At 46.3% G+C, this 13,234-nt stretch overlaps 1 protein-coding gene across 1 annotated transcript in view; it reads right to left on the reverse strand.

The window, feature by feature from the left end:
- The window catches only part of LOC120227206 (calcium/calmodulin-dependent protein kinase type 1D-like), a 28,516-nt gene extending 16,815 nt beyond the window's left edge, over positions 1–11,701 (reverse strand). The window contains exons 1-3 of the mRNA XM_039225361.1: positions 11,670–11,701; positions 10,099–10,237; positions 2,023–2,149 (exon numbers count right to left, since the gene is read on the reverse strand). Coding sequence (XP_039081292.1) covers positions 2,023–2,149; positions 10,099–10,237; positions 11,670–11,701 — 298 coding nt within the window. The remainder of the gene's footprint in view (positions 1–2,022; positions 2,150–10,098; positions 10,238–11,669) is intronic.
- Positions 11,702–13,234: the final 1,533 nt, after the last annotated feature.

The raw sequence follows: 13,234 nt of genomic DNA on the forward strand, positions 1-13,234 counted from the left end.
ATGTCAATGTGGACAGTTTTGCCGGAACATTTGAACTGCAGCCCGAGAACCAGCCTCCTGCAGGGGGGAAGTGAGGCAGCCATAGGGCCCAGGGCGGCGGACGTCGCAGCAGGTGGCAAAGCCATCCCAGCAAGGAGCCTGGACACTACAACCTCACAGGTCTCTTCATTTTCTGGTGTCTGGGATTCACCATGGTTGGAACAGGCTCTTCCTTCCCATCTTTGAAGAGAAACGAGAAGCACATCGTCTTCATTTTTATTTGTGGCCCGCCTGGCAGCCTGGACTGACCTGGACACGGTCCACATACACACCGTACGCACCCCTACTTCTGTCACACCCGATGCCCCTGGGGTACACACACGTGCTCCCGCGTGCATCTCACAGCACGGCCGTGATTCCGCGTCCCCCAGACGGGGTCCAGACGGCTCCTGTCGCATCCCTGCTCTGCCCCAGAACCGGAAATGCTCAGAGTGCCACCAATCTCATCAAGGCCTGCGCTGTGCCGGCTTCTCTGCGATCAGAAGAACCTCCCCTGCTCTGCACAGTGCACTCGCCCTCCCCGGGGGACATGATCCCTGTCTGTGACAGTTACACAGTCTCTGCCTCCTCCCCAGTCCGTTGCTTCCTGTTACTCTCCGTTCCCCTTAGCCTGCTCTCCTCTGAGCACTTTTGCCACTTTTGCAAATGAATCGGCTATGACGTAACACCCATGTTATGCCAGCACCTGAAGGGCCGGGAAGGGCCCCACAGGTCGTTTGGAGTTTCCCACAATGCTCTGGGGCCCAGGAGAGGACCGCTTTCCTCAGCCTGCCTGGGGCATCATGCGGTTGTGTCTAATACCAAATAGGAATGATGCCAGTCACAGAACATTCCCTCCCCTCTTGCAGGGCCAGCTTCCTGTTCTCATTAGGAAAAGCTATCATGGTTTGTACAACAGGAATTCAGCCTTGGTCTTTGGTTTCCAGAAGTCTTTTCCAACCCCGTTTGTTTTTTTTTTCCTCTTCTCAGACATTCCCAGTTTATACCCTTCTCCTAAGCTTTTCCTACTTTAGGGCTTTGGCACAAGTGGATGCTTCTGCCCGGAACACTCTGTCTCCTAACATTCCCAAGGCTTCCCCATGTTCAAGCAAATACCCAGGTCTCATTCCTGTGCCCTTAACCATCTTCGCCCCCTCCCCCATCCCCTTGCCACTCCGGTGCATGCCCCCATTTTATTTTCTCCACAGCACTTACCATGGCCTGAAACAACCCTGTTCTTTGTTTCTTTGTCTGTTGTCTGTGACTCCCAACTCAAATGTAAGCTTCATGAGGGCAGGCCTGCTGTCTGACTCATGCACAGCCTTCAGCCCAGTGCCCAGAACAGCAGTTGGTCCACAGTATGCACTTTAGTATACATTTGCTGAATGAATGCATTCATGTAAATCAAAGTCTCAACAACACAAACAAAGGTGCCGATGGCCTTTCTCCAGGTCCCCAGAAAACACAAGATGATTCTCAGTATACAAGTGTTCAGCTCTCCGTGGCCTTTTCTGCGCTCTGTATGTTTGGGGTTCTGGTTTTAGGACAGACTTTAATTCTTGGCTTCTCCAGGACAGATGAGGACAGGCCACTTCAAGAGAGCGACTTTGACAAGGCATGAGCCAGATTCTTCCTATCAATATTCTCTTTCTGGCCGCTTCTATCTCAACATTTGACATGTTCTGTTTGTGTTTGCACCTCATTGTTATCTCAGTGTCTCACTGTAAATCATTTGAAAACACAGATATGTATGCAATATTTCTGGCATCAGAACCGGGAACTCATCCAATCAACTCCTGGCCTCCACCCAGGCCCACACCCCAATTAGACAGGATTTCTGCCCAACTATCAAAAGGTTTCAAGGGAAATTACTTCTAACTTGTTCCAATGTCTCTTAGCATTTTTATTTTCCCCTTAAGGGGAATAAAGGCAGCTGTGATCATGAGCCAGGACCAAAGCGCTCATGATGGAAGAAGCGGATGTGGACACACACAGTGTGCTTACCAACGTAACCCGGGGTTCCACAGGCTGTGGACATCACATCTCCTTTGCCCTCCATTTTTGACAATCCGAAGTCACTGATCATTATTTTGGATTCCTCGTCTTGACTGTAGTATAATAGGTTTTCAGGCTAGAGATAAAATAAGAAAGAAACACTGACAAAGTGTGTTTAAAGCCAGGTTAATTGTGGGCGACTCACCGAGTCACAAAACCTAATCACAATTTAAGGATATCCTTGACCTTGAGCATAGTGAATGCATTAAGAAAAGCACTGTTTAGGGGCGCCTGCGTGGCTCAGTCAGTTAAGCGTCTGACTTTGGCTCAGGTTCGTGGGTTTGAACCCTGTGTCAGGCTCTGTGCTGACAGTAGCTCAGAGCCTGGAGCTTGTTTTGGATTCTGTATCTCCCCCTCTCTCTGACCCTCTCCTGTTCATGCTCTGTCTCTCTCTCAGAAATAAATTAAAAGAAAGAAAGAGAGAGAGAGAGAGAAAGAAAGAGGAGAGAGAGAAAGAAAGAAAGAAAGAGAAAGAAGGAAAGAAAGAAAGAAAAAGAAGAAAGAAAGAAAAGAAAGAAAGAAAGAAAGAAAGAAAGAAAGAAAGAAAGAAAGAAAGAAAGAAAAAGAAAGAAAGTAAGGAAGGAAGGAAGGAAGGAAGGAAGGAAGGAAGGAAGGAAGGAAGGAAGGAAGGAAGAAAGAAAAGCACTGTTTAATGGGAGCAATGGAAGGGACACCACTCAGTTTTGGCATTTAAAGGTTTTCAAGAAATGCGAATCCCTTTGTCTACTTTCAAAAAGTGAACCATATACTGGGGCCACCTAGAAAGCCTCTCAGACCTATCTATTTCTTGGGGGAGGGGAAAGGGGATTCCCAGAAATGAAGTTAAATTCTGCAGGTGCTCTTCCGTTCCCTTGTTTGTTCATTCTTTTCTCTCTCTCTCTCTCTCTCTTTCTTTCTTTCTGTCTGTCTGTCTTTCTCTCTTTCTCTCTCTCTCTTTCTTTAATGTTTATTTATTTTTAAGAGGGAGAAAGAGACAGTGTGGGCAGGGGAGGGGCAGAGAGCGAGGGAGACATAGGATCTGAAGCAGGTTCCAGGCTCTGAGCTGTCAGCGCAGAGCCTGATGTGAGACTCCAACCCACGAACCATGAGATCATGACCTGAACTTAAGTTGGAAGCTTAACCAACTGAGCCACCCAGGCTTCGCCTCCCCAGCCCTCCACCCTGTTTCCTTTTTCTGACTCTGTTAGCAACCTTTCTTGAACCCAAGTCTCTCTCCCTGTCCTTGGTAACCTCCTGTGTCCTGAAGTTCCGGTGGATGCACTGTGCTTTCCCCTTTACTGAGCCAGCTGATCCCTGCTCATTGGCTCCCTGGGAAATAGGGGAATGTCATCATGGATGAGTCGCGTCCAGAGATCTAGAACTTTGCAGCCACGTGTCCTTAAGTACCCTGAGTTTCGTTTGCCTTTTCTGGAACACATGGGTCATGGTGGTTCCACGTTTGCTTCCCTGAACGGGACATGATGGAGCTCAGCTGGTAGTAAGTCAGGACACACGGGTGAGGCCTGACCACAGCTCCTGTCTCTACCACAGTCCTGAACAACAGGGGTACCTCCATGGCAGCTACATGGGAGGAGTGAGGGGAGGCAGTCAGGGGTGGAGTAGGGAGGTGATGAAGCTTTACTTGCATTGCTGTTTTATGAAAAGTTGAGGTATCATTCTGAACAACAACAACAAAAAAAAGGTGGAGTTTCTGAAGATCAAGGGAGAGGTCCCAGCCTCAGGGCCATGCTGTCCTGGGGCAGAGCCTGACCACAGAAGGGCTGCCTCAGTTAATGATGTTGTCCTTGAGGGACACAATGTTGAAGACTAACACATCTCCTTTCCCCAACCTCAGAAAATTCCGAAGATTTGCCTAGTGAAGAAGTGACCACTTCTCTGATTTATGTTAAGCCTTAAAAGAAACACAACAGGGGCACCTGGGTGGCTCAGCCAGTTAAGTGTCCAGCTTCAGCTTAGGTCATGATCTCTCAGTTTGTGGGTTCAAGCTCTGCATCAGGCTCTGTGCTGACAGCTCAGAGCCGGGAGCCTGCTTCGGATTCTGCTTCTCCCTCTCCCTCTGCCCCTCCCCTACATGAACTCTGTCTCTCTAGCTCTGTCTAGCTCTCTCTCAAAAATAAATATTAAAAAAAATAAAAAAGAAACACAACAGGGGGCACCTGGGTGGCTCAGTCACTTAACATCCAGCTCTTGATTCCGGCTCAGGTCATGACCTCGCAGTCCGTGGGATCGAGCCCCACGTTAGGCTCTGTGCTGACAGTAGGGAACCTGCTTGGGATTCTCTCTCTCCATCTTTCTCTGCCCCTTCCCCACTCACACACTCTCTTTCTCTCTCCCAAAATAAATAAACACTAAAAAAATTTTTAAAAACACAACAGGAGGACTCTGAATGGGGCAAGTCACTTCCCCTCAGTTTCCTGTCTGTCTCTCCTCCCATCTCCCCAAGAATGGATGAAGCAAGAGCGTCTCTTGTCAGTGGTCTGTGGTGCATCTTTGGTTCCTTGAGCATTGAATTTCACCAGCTATCCTCTCATCCGGTAGCAAGGGCTGTTTAGAGAAGTGGCTCTCAGCCTGGCTTCCTAGCAGCATCTCCTGTTACAGCGCCCAGTGCCTGCAAGTCTTCAGTAGATTTGAGATGGGCCTGGGCTCTGGATTACAGAATTCACGGGGTGATTCTGACGTGCAACCATTTCTGTGAGGACATTCTGAGAGGTGCTCAAGACCCCCCTCCCTTGACCAAACTATAGCCAGGCTCCTCTGAACCCTCTTCTAGGCCTTGATCTTGGCCTTCTGTGTCCTTCCTATCTCGCTGGGGCTGCATTGTCCAGTCTTGGCAAGAATCCTGCTATGTCAGTGTAGAGAGAATCCCTCACTCTTGATATCTGGCCAAGCTCTTCACCTCCCACCTTGGATGTTGTTAAAGAAAATTTGTTCAGCCACTTGGTAAAGACAGTAAGGAAGACTTTATTCAGGGGGACCACTGCAAGGGGGTTCGGCCGTAGAAGAAGAAGAGTGGACTCAAGACCTAACACAACAGGGACAAATGGAGATTTATAGCTGAGGAGCAGGGTGAGGGTCAGTGACTAGAAAATTACTAAGAGGTGGGGCACCTGGGTAGCTCAGTAGGTTAAGCACTGACTTCGGCTCAGGTCATGAGCTCATGGTTTGTAGGTTTAAGCCCTGCATTGGGCTCTGTGCTGACAGCTCAGGGTCTGGGGCCTGCTTTCAACCCTGTATCTCCCTCTCTGCCTCTCCCTTGCTCATGCTATGTCTGTCTGTCTCTCAAAAATAAACATTAAAAAAATTAAAAAAAGAAAATTACAAGGAGGGGGACATCAAGGGTGGGGGTACTCTGGGTACACCAATTTCAGAGCACCCCTGCTGAAGGCAGGCCAGGATGGGCAGACAGGGAAAGTGGATGATAAAGAATCTGTTCAGATATCAAGGGTAGGGGATGTTCACTGAAGTGGCTCAGTGGGATTCTTTTCTTTCCTTTTTCTTAATATTTATTTATTTTTGAGAGAGCGCAAGCAAGGGGGGGGGGGAGAGAGTGGAGACAGAAGATCCGAACTGGGCTCTGCGCTGACAGGCTGACAGCATTTAGCCCAATATGAGGCTTGAACTCACTAACTGAGAGATCATGACCTGAACTGAAGCCAGACGCTCAACCGACTGAGCCTCCCAGGCGCCTGGGCTCATTGGGATTCTTGCTCAGCCTGGACTACGTGGGCAGAGCCAGTGGACTAAGGACAGAGCCCAAGGATGGAATCTGATCAGAAAGAAGACTTGGAGGGGCCCAATTAAAGTTTGCTCAATGGAGAGAGTCTGCCAGTGTCCAAGTTCTTGGCAAGGCTTTAGGAAGAATCCCCCCATCCTGGATGTCACCTTTTAGTACTTTTCTATCCACAACCCTCATTCTGCTCAATGGCTATAAATTCCCACATGTCCTTGATGATTTTGGAGTTGAACCCAATTCTCTCCTCTACTGTGATACTCTTCTTGCAGTAGTCTTAAATACAGTCTTCTTTACTTTAACAAGTGTCAAAATAACTTTAACAGAACCCAAAAGAAAAAAATACTACCCTTCACCTAAAATCATAACACAAAAAGGAATGGCAGTTTGCATTCACAGTGACGTTAATTCTGTGGATGAAGCATGAGATTAGAAGAAAATCAAATGCATGCTTCAGAGTGCTTTCAAAAGTCTGGAAAGAATAAAATGGGCTGACCAATAATCAAAATAAGAATAATGCTTAAAAAGCGGGGCAAAATAATCTAATCAAAAGGTGCATGTGGTTCATGATTTCTCTGAATGTTGAGATCATCCTTTGATGAACAGTAAGGATCTGATCATAGGGGCAGAGAGGACTCTTCTTAACTTTCTGATTTTTTTTGTTTTCTTTTCTTTTTTTTAGTTTATTTGTTTTGACAGAGGGAGAGCACACACACATGTGTGCATGTGCATGCAAGTTGGGGGAGTGGTAGAGAGAAGGGAGAGAGAACTCTAAGCAGCCTCCACAATGTCAGTGTGGGGCTCCATCTCATGAACCATGAGATCATGACCTGAACCAAAATCAAGAATCAGATGCTTAACTGACTGAGGCACCCAGATGCCCCTTAAGTTTCTCACTTTTAATCTTCCTATCCCAATGATCTCATGCTCTTAAGCAAGGTTGCATCTAGGCAAGAGATTGCCACAAAGCCAAATCTCCCTCTTTTGGGTCAATTACCAAGGAGGGTTGAATTGACTGGCCATTCACAACTTAGATCAATACTTGTCTATAACCATCTCGAGACTCAGTAAAGACAACAGGGCTTTTCTTGAGGGGAGTCAGGCAACAGGAAAGTGGGAGAGAAGACAGGCTCATGGGCAAGCCAGATGGAGGCCCCCAGGTGAGAGCTGGAGGGCTCGGTCAGGTGGGAGGCACAGAGGGGATTTCACAGTTCTGCCCGAGATCCCAAGAGGCCCAGGATTCACCTTAAAAAAATATTATTCTTTATTTTGTGACATCTTTGCAAGACAACTGGTGGCCAATACTGGAATTGGAAGGTCAATACCAACCCTTTAATAGTTCGCATAATGAGAGAGGCACCTGGGCGGCTCGGTCTGACTCTTGGTTTTGGCTCAGGTCATGATCTCAAGATTCATGAGTTCGACAACCACATCAGAGTCCATGCTGATAGTGCAGAGCCTGCTTGGGATTCTCTCCCTCCCTCTCTCTCTCACCCTCCCCTGCTGTGCTCTCTCTCTCTCTCTCAAAATAATTAAACTTTAAAAAAAGTTCACATAACAAGCTTTTATTTTTTAGTTTTATTTTTTAATGCTTATTCACTTTTGAGAGAGAGAGAGAGAGAAGAGAGAGAGAGAAACAGAGCATGGTGGTGGGGGAGCAGAGAGAGAGAGATGGACACAGAATCTGAACCAGGCTCCAGGCTCTGAGCTGTCATCACAAAGCCTGACGTGGGGCTCAGTCTCAAGAACTGTGAGATCATGACCTGAGCCGAAGTTGGAACGCTTAACCAACGGAGTCACCCAGGCGCCCCAACAATCTCTTAAAAGATCTGAATCAACACTTCCTACAAAGTTAATATTATACACAATCACATTCCTAATCCAGTGATTCTCAACTGGGGGCAATTTGGCAATGTCTTTGGTTGTCATAACAGCAGGAGTCTATGGGCATCTAGTGGGTAGTGGTCAGGGATGTGGTTAAACATCTAACAATGCATAGAACAGCCCCCACAGCAAAGGACATACTGCAGGGGCTGAGAAGCCCTGCCTAATCTGAGGGGTCAGTAGTGGGCACTTCCTGTCTCAGTCCCTCATTATCTTTAGTAGCTTCCTGGGGCAAGAAGACACAAGAATACCTTTCTGGAGGGAGGAGGAGGTATACTGGCAGGTGGGGGTGTGGCAGTAACCCAGACTGTGACCTAATCTTAAATTAACCTGATTCTGTTCTCTATTGCTCTGACCTAGATCATACAGTTCGTTTTCATTTTCTAAGAGGTTTGCGAAAATTTACTATCCCCATCCCAACTCCTGCCATGCAGATCAAACTCCCTTGTGCCTCTGAAAAGCAATGACAAATGGTCCTAACACGGCACTGTTCTCTCCACAGGCACACGCCTGGCGGTTTTACATCTGCACAGTCTGGGAGCTACAAGCACTTTTCTGAAAGCGCCATGTGGGCGTAGACAGCAGTAACTCCTGCACAGCCCATCTGCCTTTGGAAGGAGGAATAAATGCAGTCACGCATAGCATGGCCCCTCTAGGAATGTTAACTACGTGGGAATTATTTCTATAGAGTACACACAGCCAGCCTATTGCACCACACCTCTGTGGTCACCACACTAACTTGTTTAGAGAGCTGCCTCCCATACTCTGGAAGCAGAAAATCGGCATTTTGTGAGGGAACAAGAGAGCAGAGCAGGCAGAGAGGGGCCAAGTAAGCTTAGTGAGCCCTTACTTAGCTCTGGAAAGGACCTCCGGGTCCTGAAGATTAGCTAATTGTGCTCATGGCCCATGTCAGCCGTCAAGGAGGCTGCAAAGGGCAAAGGCTATAAGGACCCCATCAATGTTCACAAACACTCTTGTCTGGCAGTTCTCCAAGCGTAATCCCAGGGCAACATCAGGGTCACCTGTAAATCCCTTAGAAATGCATGTTCATGGCCCCACTGCAGACCTACAGAATCAGAACCTCTGGGGTCGAGCAAGCAATGGCTCTCCAGACAATTCTGATGCAGGCTAACACTTGGGAACTGCTATTCCGGTTGCTGGAAACTGATACAGAGACAAGGAGAAGACTTTACCGTGAGACTTTATGAAGAGAAAAGCTCCATCATGTTATACCTTCACCCCCAGTACCAGATAACAGGCAGATGCTGAAATTCTATTTTAACAAATGTGTATGGTTTGTTCTTTAAATTGATCTAGATTTCACACAGTCACGCATAGCATGGCTTCAGTACAATATAATCCCTGTTTATGATATGAGAGGCAGGTATGTGGGCTGGGGTGGAGCTCCTATCTTGACCGGTGCAGTGAGCCGTGGAGCCTGGACCTGTGTCCACGGTTGAGTGAATCCACATTACAGCCTTGGTGAGCAATGTGGCTTTTTGCTGTTCCTCACATCAATGTGTTCGATTTCTACTCTTGATAGCAGATGTTGGATACCTGCCCTTTGGTATTTATACTGGCCTGGGGAGGGATGTAATGCCAAGATGCCCAAGTAAAGCCCAGGTCCTTCAGTGCTATTGGGTGAAGGGTCAGTATGCCAACACCTCATCAAGAACAAGAAAGACTGGGACACCTGGGTGGCTCAGTCAGTTAAGCATCCAACTTCAGCTCAAGTCATGATCTCCCAGTTAGTGAGTTTGAGGCCCTCATTGGGCTCTCTGCTATCAGTACAGAGCCCACTTCAGATTCTCTGTCCCCCTCCAACCCACTCCTCCCTCGTTCTATCTCTCTCTAAAATAAATAAACATTAAAATAATCTTTGATTAAAAAGAAAAAGAACAGGTGAGCCTGTGACCTATAGGACGCTGGGGGACAGCGGTGATTGTAGGTCGTTTAACCTGACTTTCCCAATAACCTTCCATTTCCCTTCTCATGTCATGCCCTCTACTTGCTCACTTTTTTTCAAACAGTGTGTTGTGCTGAAATGGGGGTGGAACTGGTAAAACAGTGAAAAACTGCATTGGGAGAAGGGTTATCATGGCCAATGTGTTCTGAACAAAATTACCTTTCAGATATGCTTGAAGCAATACACAGCCTGCCTCCCCATGGCTCTGGCTGCAGAGGGGTTATAAAATCTCCCAAATGATGGCCAGCCCCATTGATCTTCATCATCTCTAAAGCTATCTCTGGCTCCCAATGGCCCTGACAACAAACAGAACACAAATGCCTACCATTCATTCTACCCATAGCTCCATCAAGGCAACCTCAGCCATCTTCTGGAGCCAGTCCCTTGGACAGGTGCATTGTGGGTAGGAGAGCGGCTGGAGAATGTTGCTAGGCAACTGCCTTACCTTGAGGTCCCTGTGGACAATGCCCATTCTATGGAGATAGTAGACGGCATCCAAGACCTGGCGGATGAGAGTGCTGGCATCTTTCTCTGTGTAAAATCCTTTCTCCACTATCCGATCAAACAGCTCTCCACCGGATACACTGTTTTTTAAAAAATAACAAATAAGAAGTTTGAGAGGACCGGTTAAATTGTTCAGGGAAAGCCATCATTAAGAGATGTCAATACGACAGAAGAACCAAATTGATTTCCAAAATAAATTCATTTTGGGCCCCATCTAGATTTATGTTTGGCCCCATCTATGCCCCAGAAGCTATACCAGGGAAGTATTTCTATGTCATGATGGTATGAGTATCCAGAATGAAATAAAGGGAATAAAAAGAAACCAGAACCCATGGACTCGCCAGGCTTGAAAAGTCTTCTGGCCTTTGCATCCATCCTGCTATGACAATGTAAAGTCAGAATAATTTTCCAGAATATTGGTATCATCAGATGTAGAGGGATGATGGGTAGGATGCCTCCTTTGCATAAGAGAATATCCTTAAAGGTCTGGAGGGGTAGGGAGTACAGGGGGCAGTGCTGTAGGCAAAGCAGTGAACAGCCAACAGGGTGTTTGGGTTCTTGACCAAGTTTTGCTCTTAATATGCTGAAGGCATGGGTATTCCTTGAATCTTTGGACCTCAGTCTTTTAATCCATAAAATAAGGGGGTTAATCTAGTCAACCATATCCCACATTGGACCTGAAAGGCAATTGTGATTTACAAGAAAAGAAAGAAGAAAGACACCCCATTATATCATCTGCACTGGTTTTTTGGTAACACCATTTAATATTAATTTGCTTTCAATTTCACATTGCACTTAATGTTTTCTTAATGCTTGTTATGTACTGCCTAGGTTGGCAAAGGTCAAAATGCCCTGTGGGCAATTCTTATAGCTCCTTTCAGCTCTGAGAGTTAATGCTGCTCTGAGTTTAACAAAGTAACAGAACTGTACGATTCTGAGTAGGAACAATTTATTGCTTTAGCCTTCAGATTCTTAGAACATATGCTTCTCTAAGAAAAACAGGGCTTCTTTCAGAGAATTAAGCCATCTTGAATATTAGCTTCAAGGGATATCTTAATACTATTCTCTTTTATAAAAAGAAACAGAATTTCCAAAAACAAAATGAAGACTTATTTGAAATACTAAACTCATAAAACAGTTTCACAAACAACTTTTACAGCTTTAGTAGATACAGTAAAAGCCGTGCCCTAGCAGTTAACACACCCACACATACACAAACACAGGAAGGTAGGATTCATTTTCTTCTGCAAGTCATGACAACTAATGTGCAATATCTGATCCACCAAAGCCTTCCTCTTAAGAAGCCAATAAAGAAAACCAATTGTGGCTATAAAAGGCCTACATGTTCGAGTCTCTCACATGACCTAGTCATCCTAAGCGTTGTTATGCTTGGATAACGTCTTGTTTCCAAAGCAAACTGAGCAATCGAGATAAGAAAAGAAAAGACGCTTGGGAGAAATAAGAAGCAATTCAAAGAGTGAAAAGAAATGGAAACATCAGGGAAGAAACTACCTTTTGATGACCAGGTTGTCCAAATGATCCATCCTTAAGGAAACTAAAATCCCAGGACATCCCTTCTCAGCAGCTAGACATCAAGCTTTCCCCAGTCTTCGTGTTTCTAGACCATTCTTGGAATGAGTTTCCTCGGAAGAGGTCTGGAGACCTTGAGAATGTACTATGGAAGAAGCCTGGCTGCCAGGGCAAGGGGGAGCTTGGGCACATGCACTTGGAGACATTCACTTCAGTTGATGATCTGTTCAAGAATTCATTTAAGATGTACTGGGTGCCCCTATGTGCCCCCTACTGTGCACAGCAGATGCCAATCAAGGCAGCACAAGCTGTGAAGAAGCAAATGTCTGTTTTGATCGTGCCCTTCCTCATTCTCCACCACTGGCCTACCTTCCAATAATGGCACCCCTTACAAACATTCCAGTGCTTTCTTACCACTGGTCTCTGTGCTGCTCACATCCTCTGCTCTACAGGCTATGGAAGACCTCAGGCAAGAATGCAGACCCCTTTCTCTACCCCTGCCTTCCACCCTTAGTACCCTATGACCCACCTTTGCCAGATTCTCTCCCTTCTTCAAAACTGATCTTTCCTGCTTCTCATTCTTTCAGAGTCCGCTTTTCTCCAATGTGATAAACAAGATATTAATGGATGCTATTGTATCAAAAACTTGCACCCTAATAGGGCAGCCATGCAGTAAGAATCGAAGCTTCAGAGTTGAAGGGTAAGGTCTGGCTGTAGCAGGTACTGTCGCAGTCTCAATGCTCTGCACGTTTGCTATTTTACTTCTGAAAGTTCAAACAGTACCAGGGCTTCGTCGTTCTGAACATTGCTCAGAAAGTATTTGGTTTCCTTAGAAACCAAGGCACAGGGGAGAAGTCTAAAAACTTGCCAAAACATAACGATACTCATAAAAATGCTTTAAATTGTGCAAATCACTTTATACTTTTCAAAAGTCTCCTTTGGCATACACTTCAAATGGATAGAGTTATGGACTGGATGTTTATGCCCACCCCACCCCCCGTATTCATATGTCAAATCTGTACCCCCCGAAGTGTGATGGTACTTGGAGATGGGAGCCTTTGGCAGGTATTTAGTTTAGATGAGGTCGTGAGAGTGGGCACCCAAGATGGGATCAGCATCTTTATGAGAACAGAAACCAGAAAGCCCAGTCCAGTTCTCTCCCCTCTTTTCCCTCTCTCTCTCTCTCTCTGCCATGTGAGGACACAGCAAGGAGAAAGCCATCTGCAAGTCAGAAAGAGAGTCCTTAAAAGGAACCAAATCAGTTGGCACCTTGAGCTTAGATATGTCAGACTCCAGAACCGTGAGAAATACATGTCTATCATTTACACTGCCCTGTTTCTGGTATTTTGTTATGGCAGACTGAGCTAAGACACCCAGTCATTTTGAAAACCATTTTTGGACAACCAGAATCCCAGAATCACTGATGGGGAAATAAGTTTGGAAGAGTGGTGAGGGGTGTGTCTCATTTCCAAGCCCACGGATCACGAGGGCGTCGGGTGAGGGGCTGCTGAGCTGACTGACAGGTCACTTTCTTGAATCAATATCCT

Source organism: Hyaena hyaena, unplaced genomic scaffold (genome assembly GCF_003009895.1).
Source record: "Hyaena hyaena isolate Hyena2069 unplaced genomic scaffold, ASM300989v1 scaffold_2077, whole genome shotgun sequence".
NCBI lineage: Eukaryota > Metazoa > Chordata > Mammalia > Carnivora > Hyaenidae > Hyaena > Hyaena hyaena.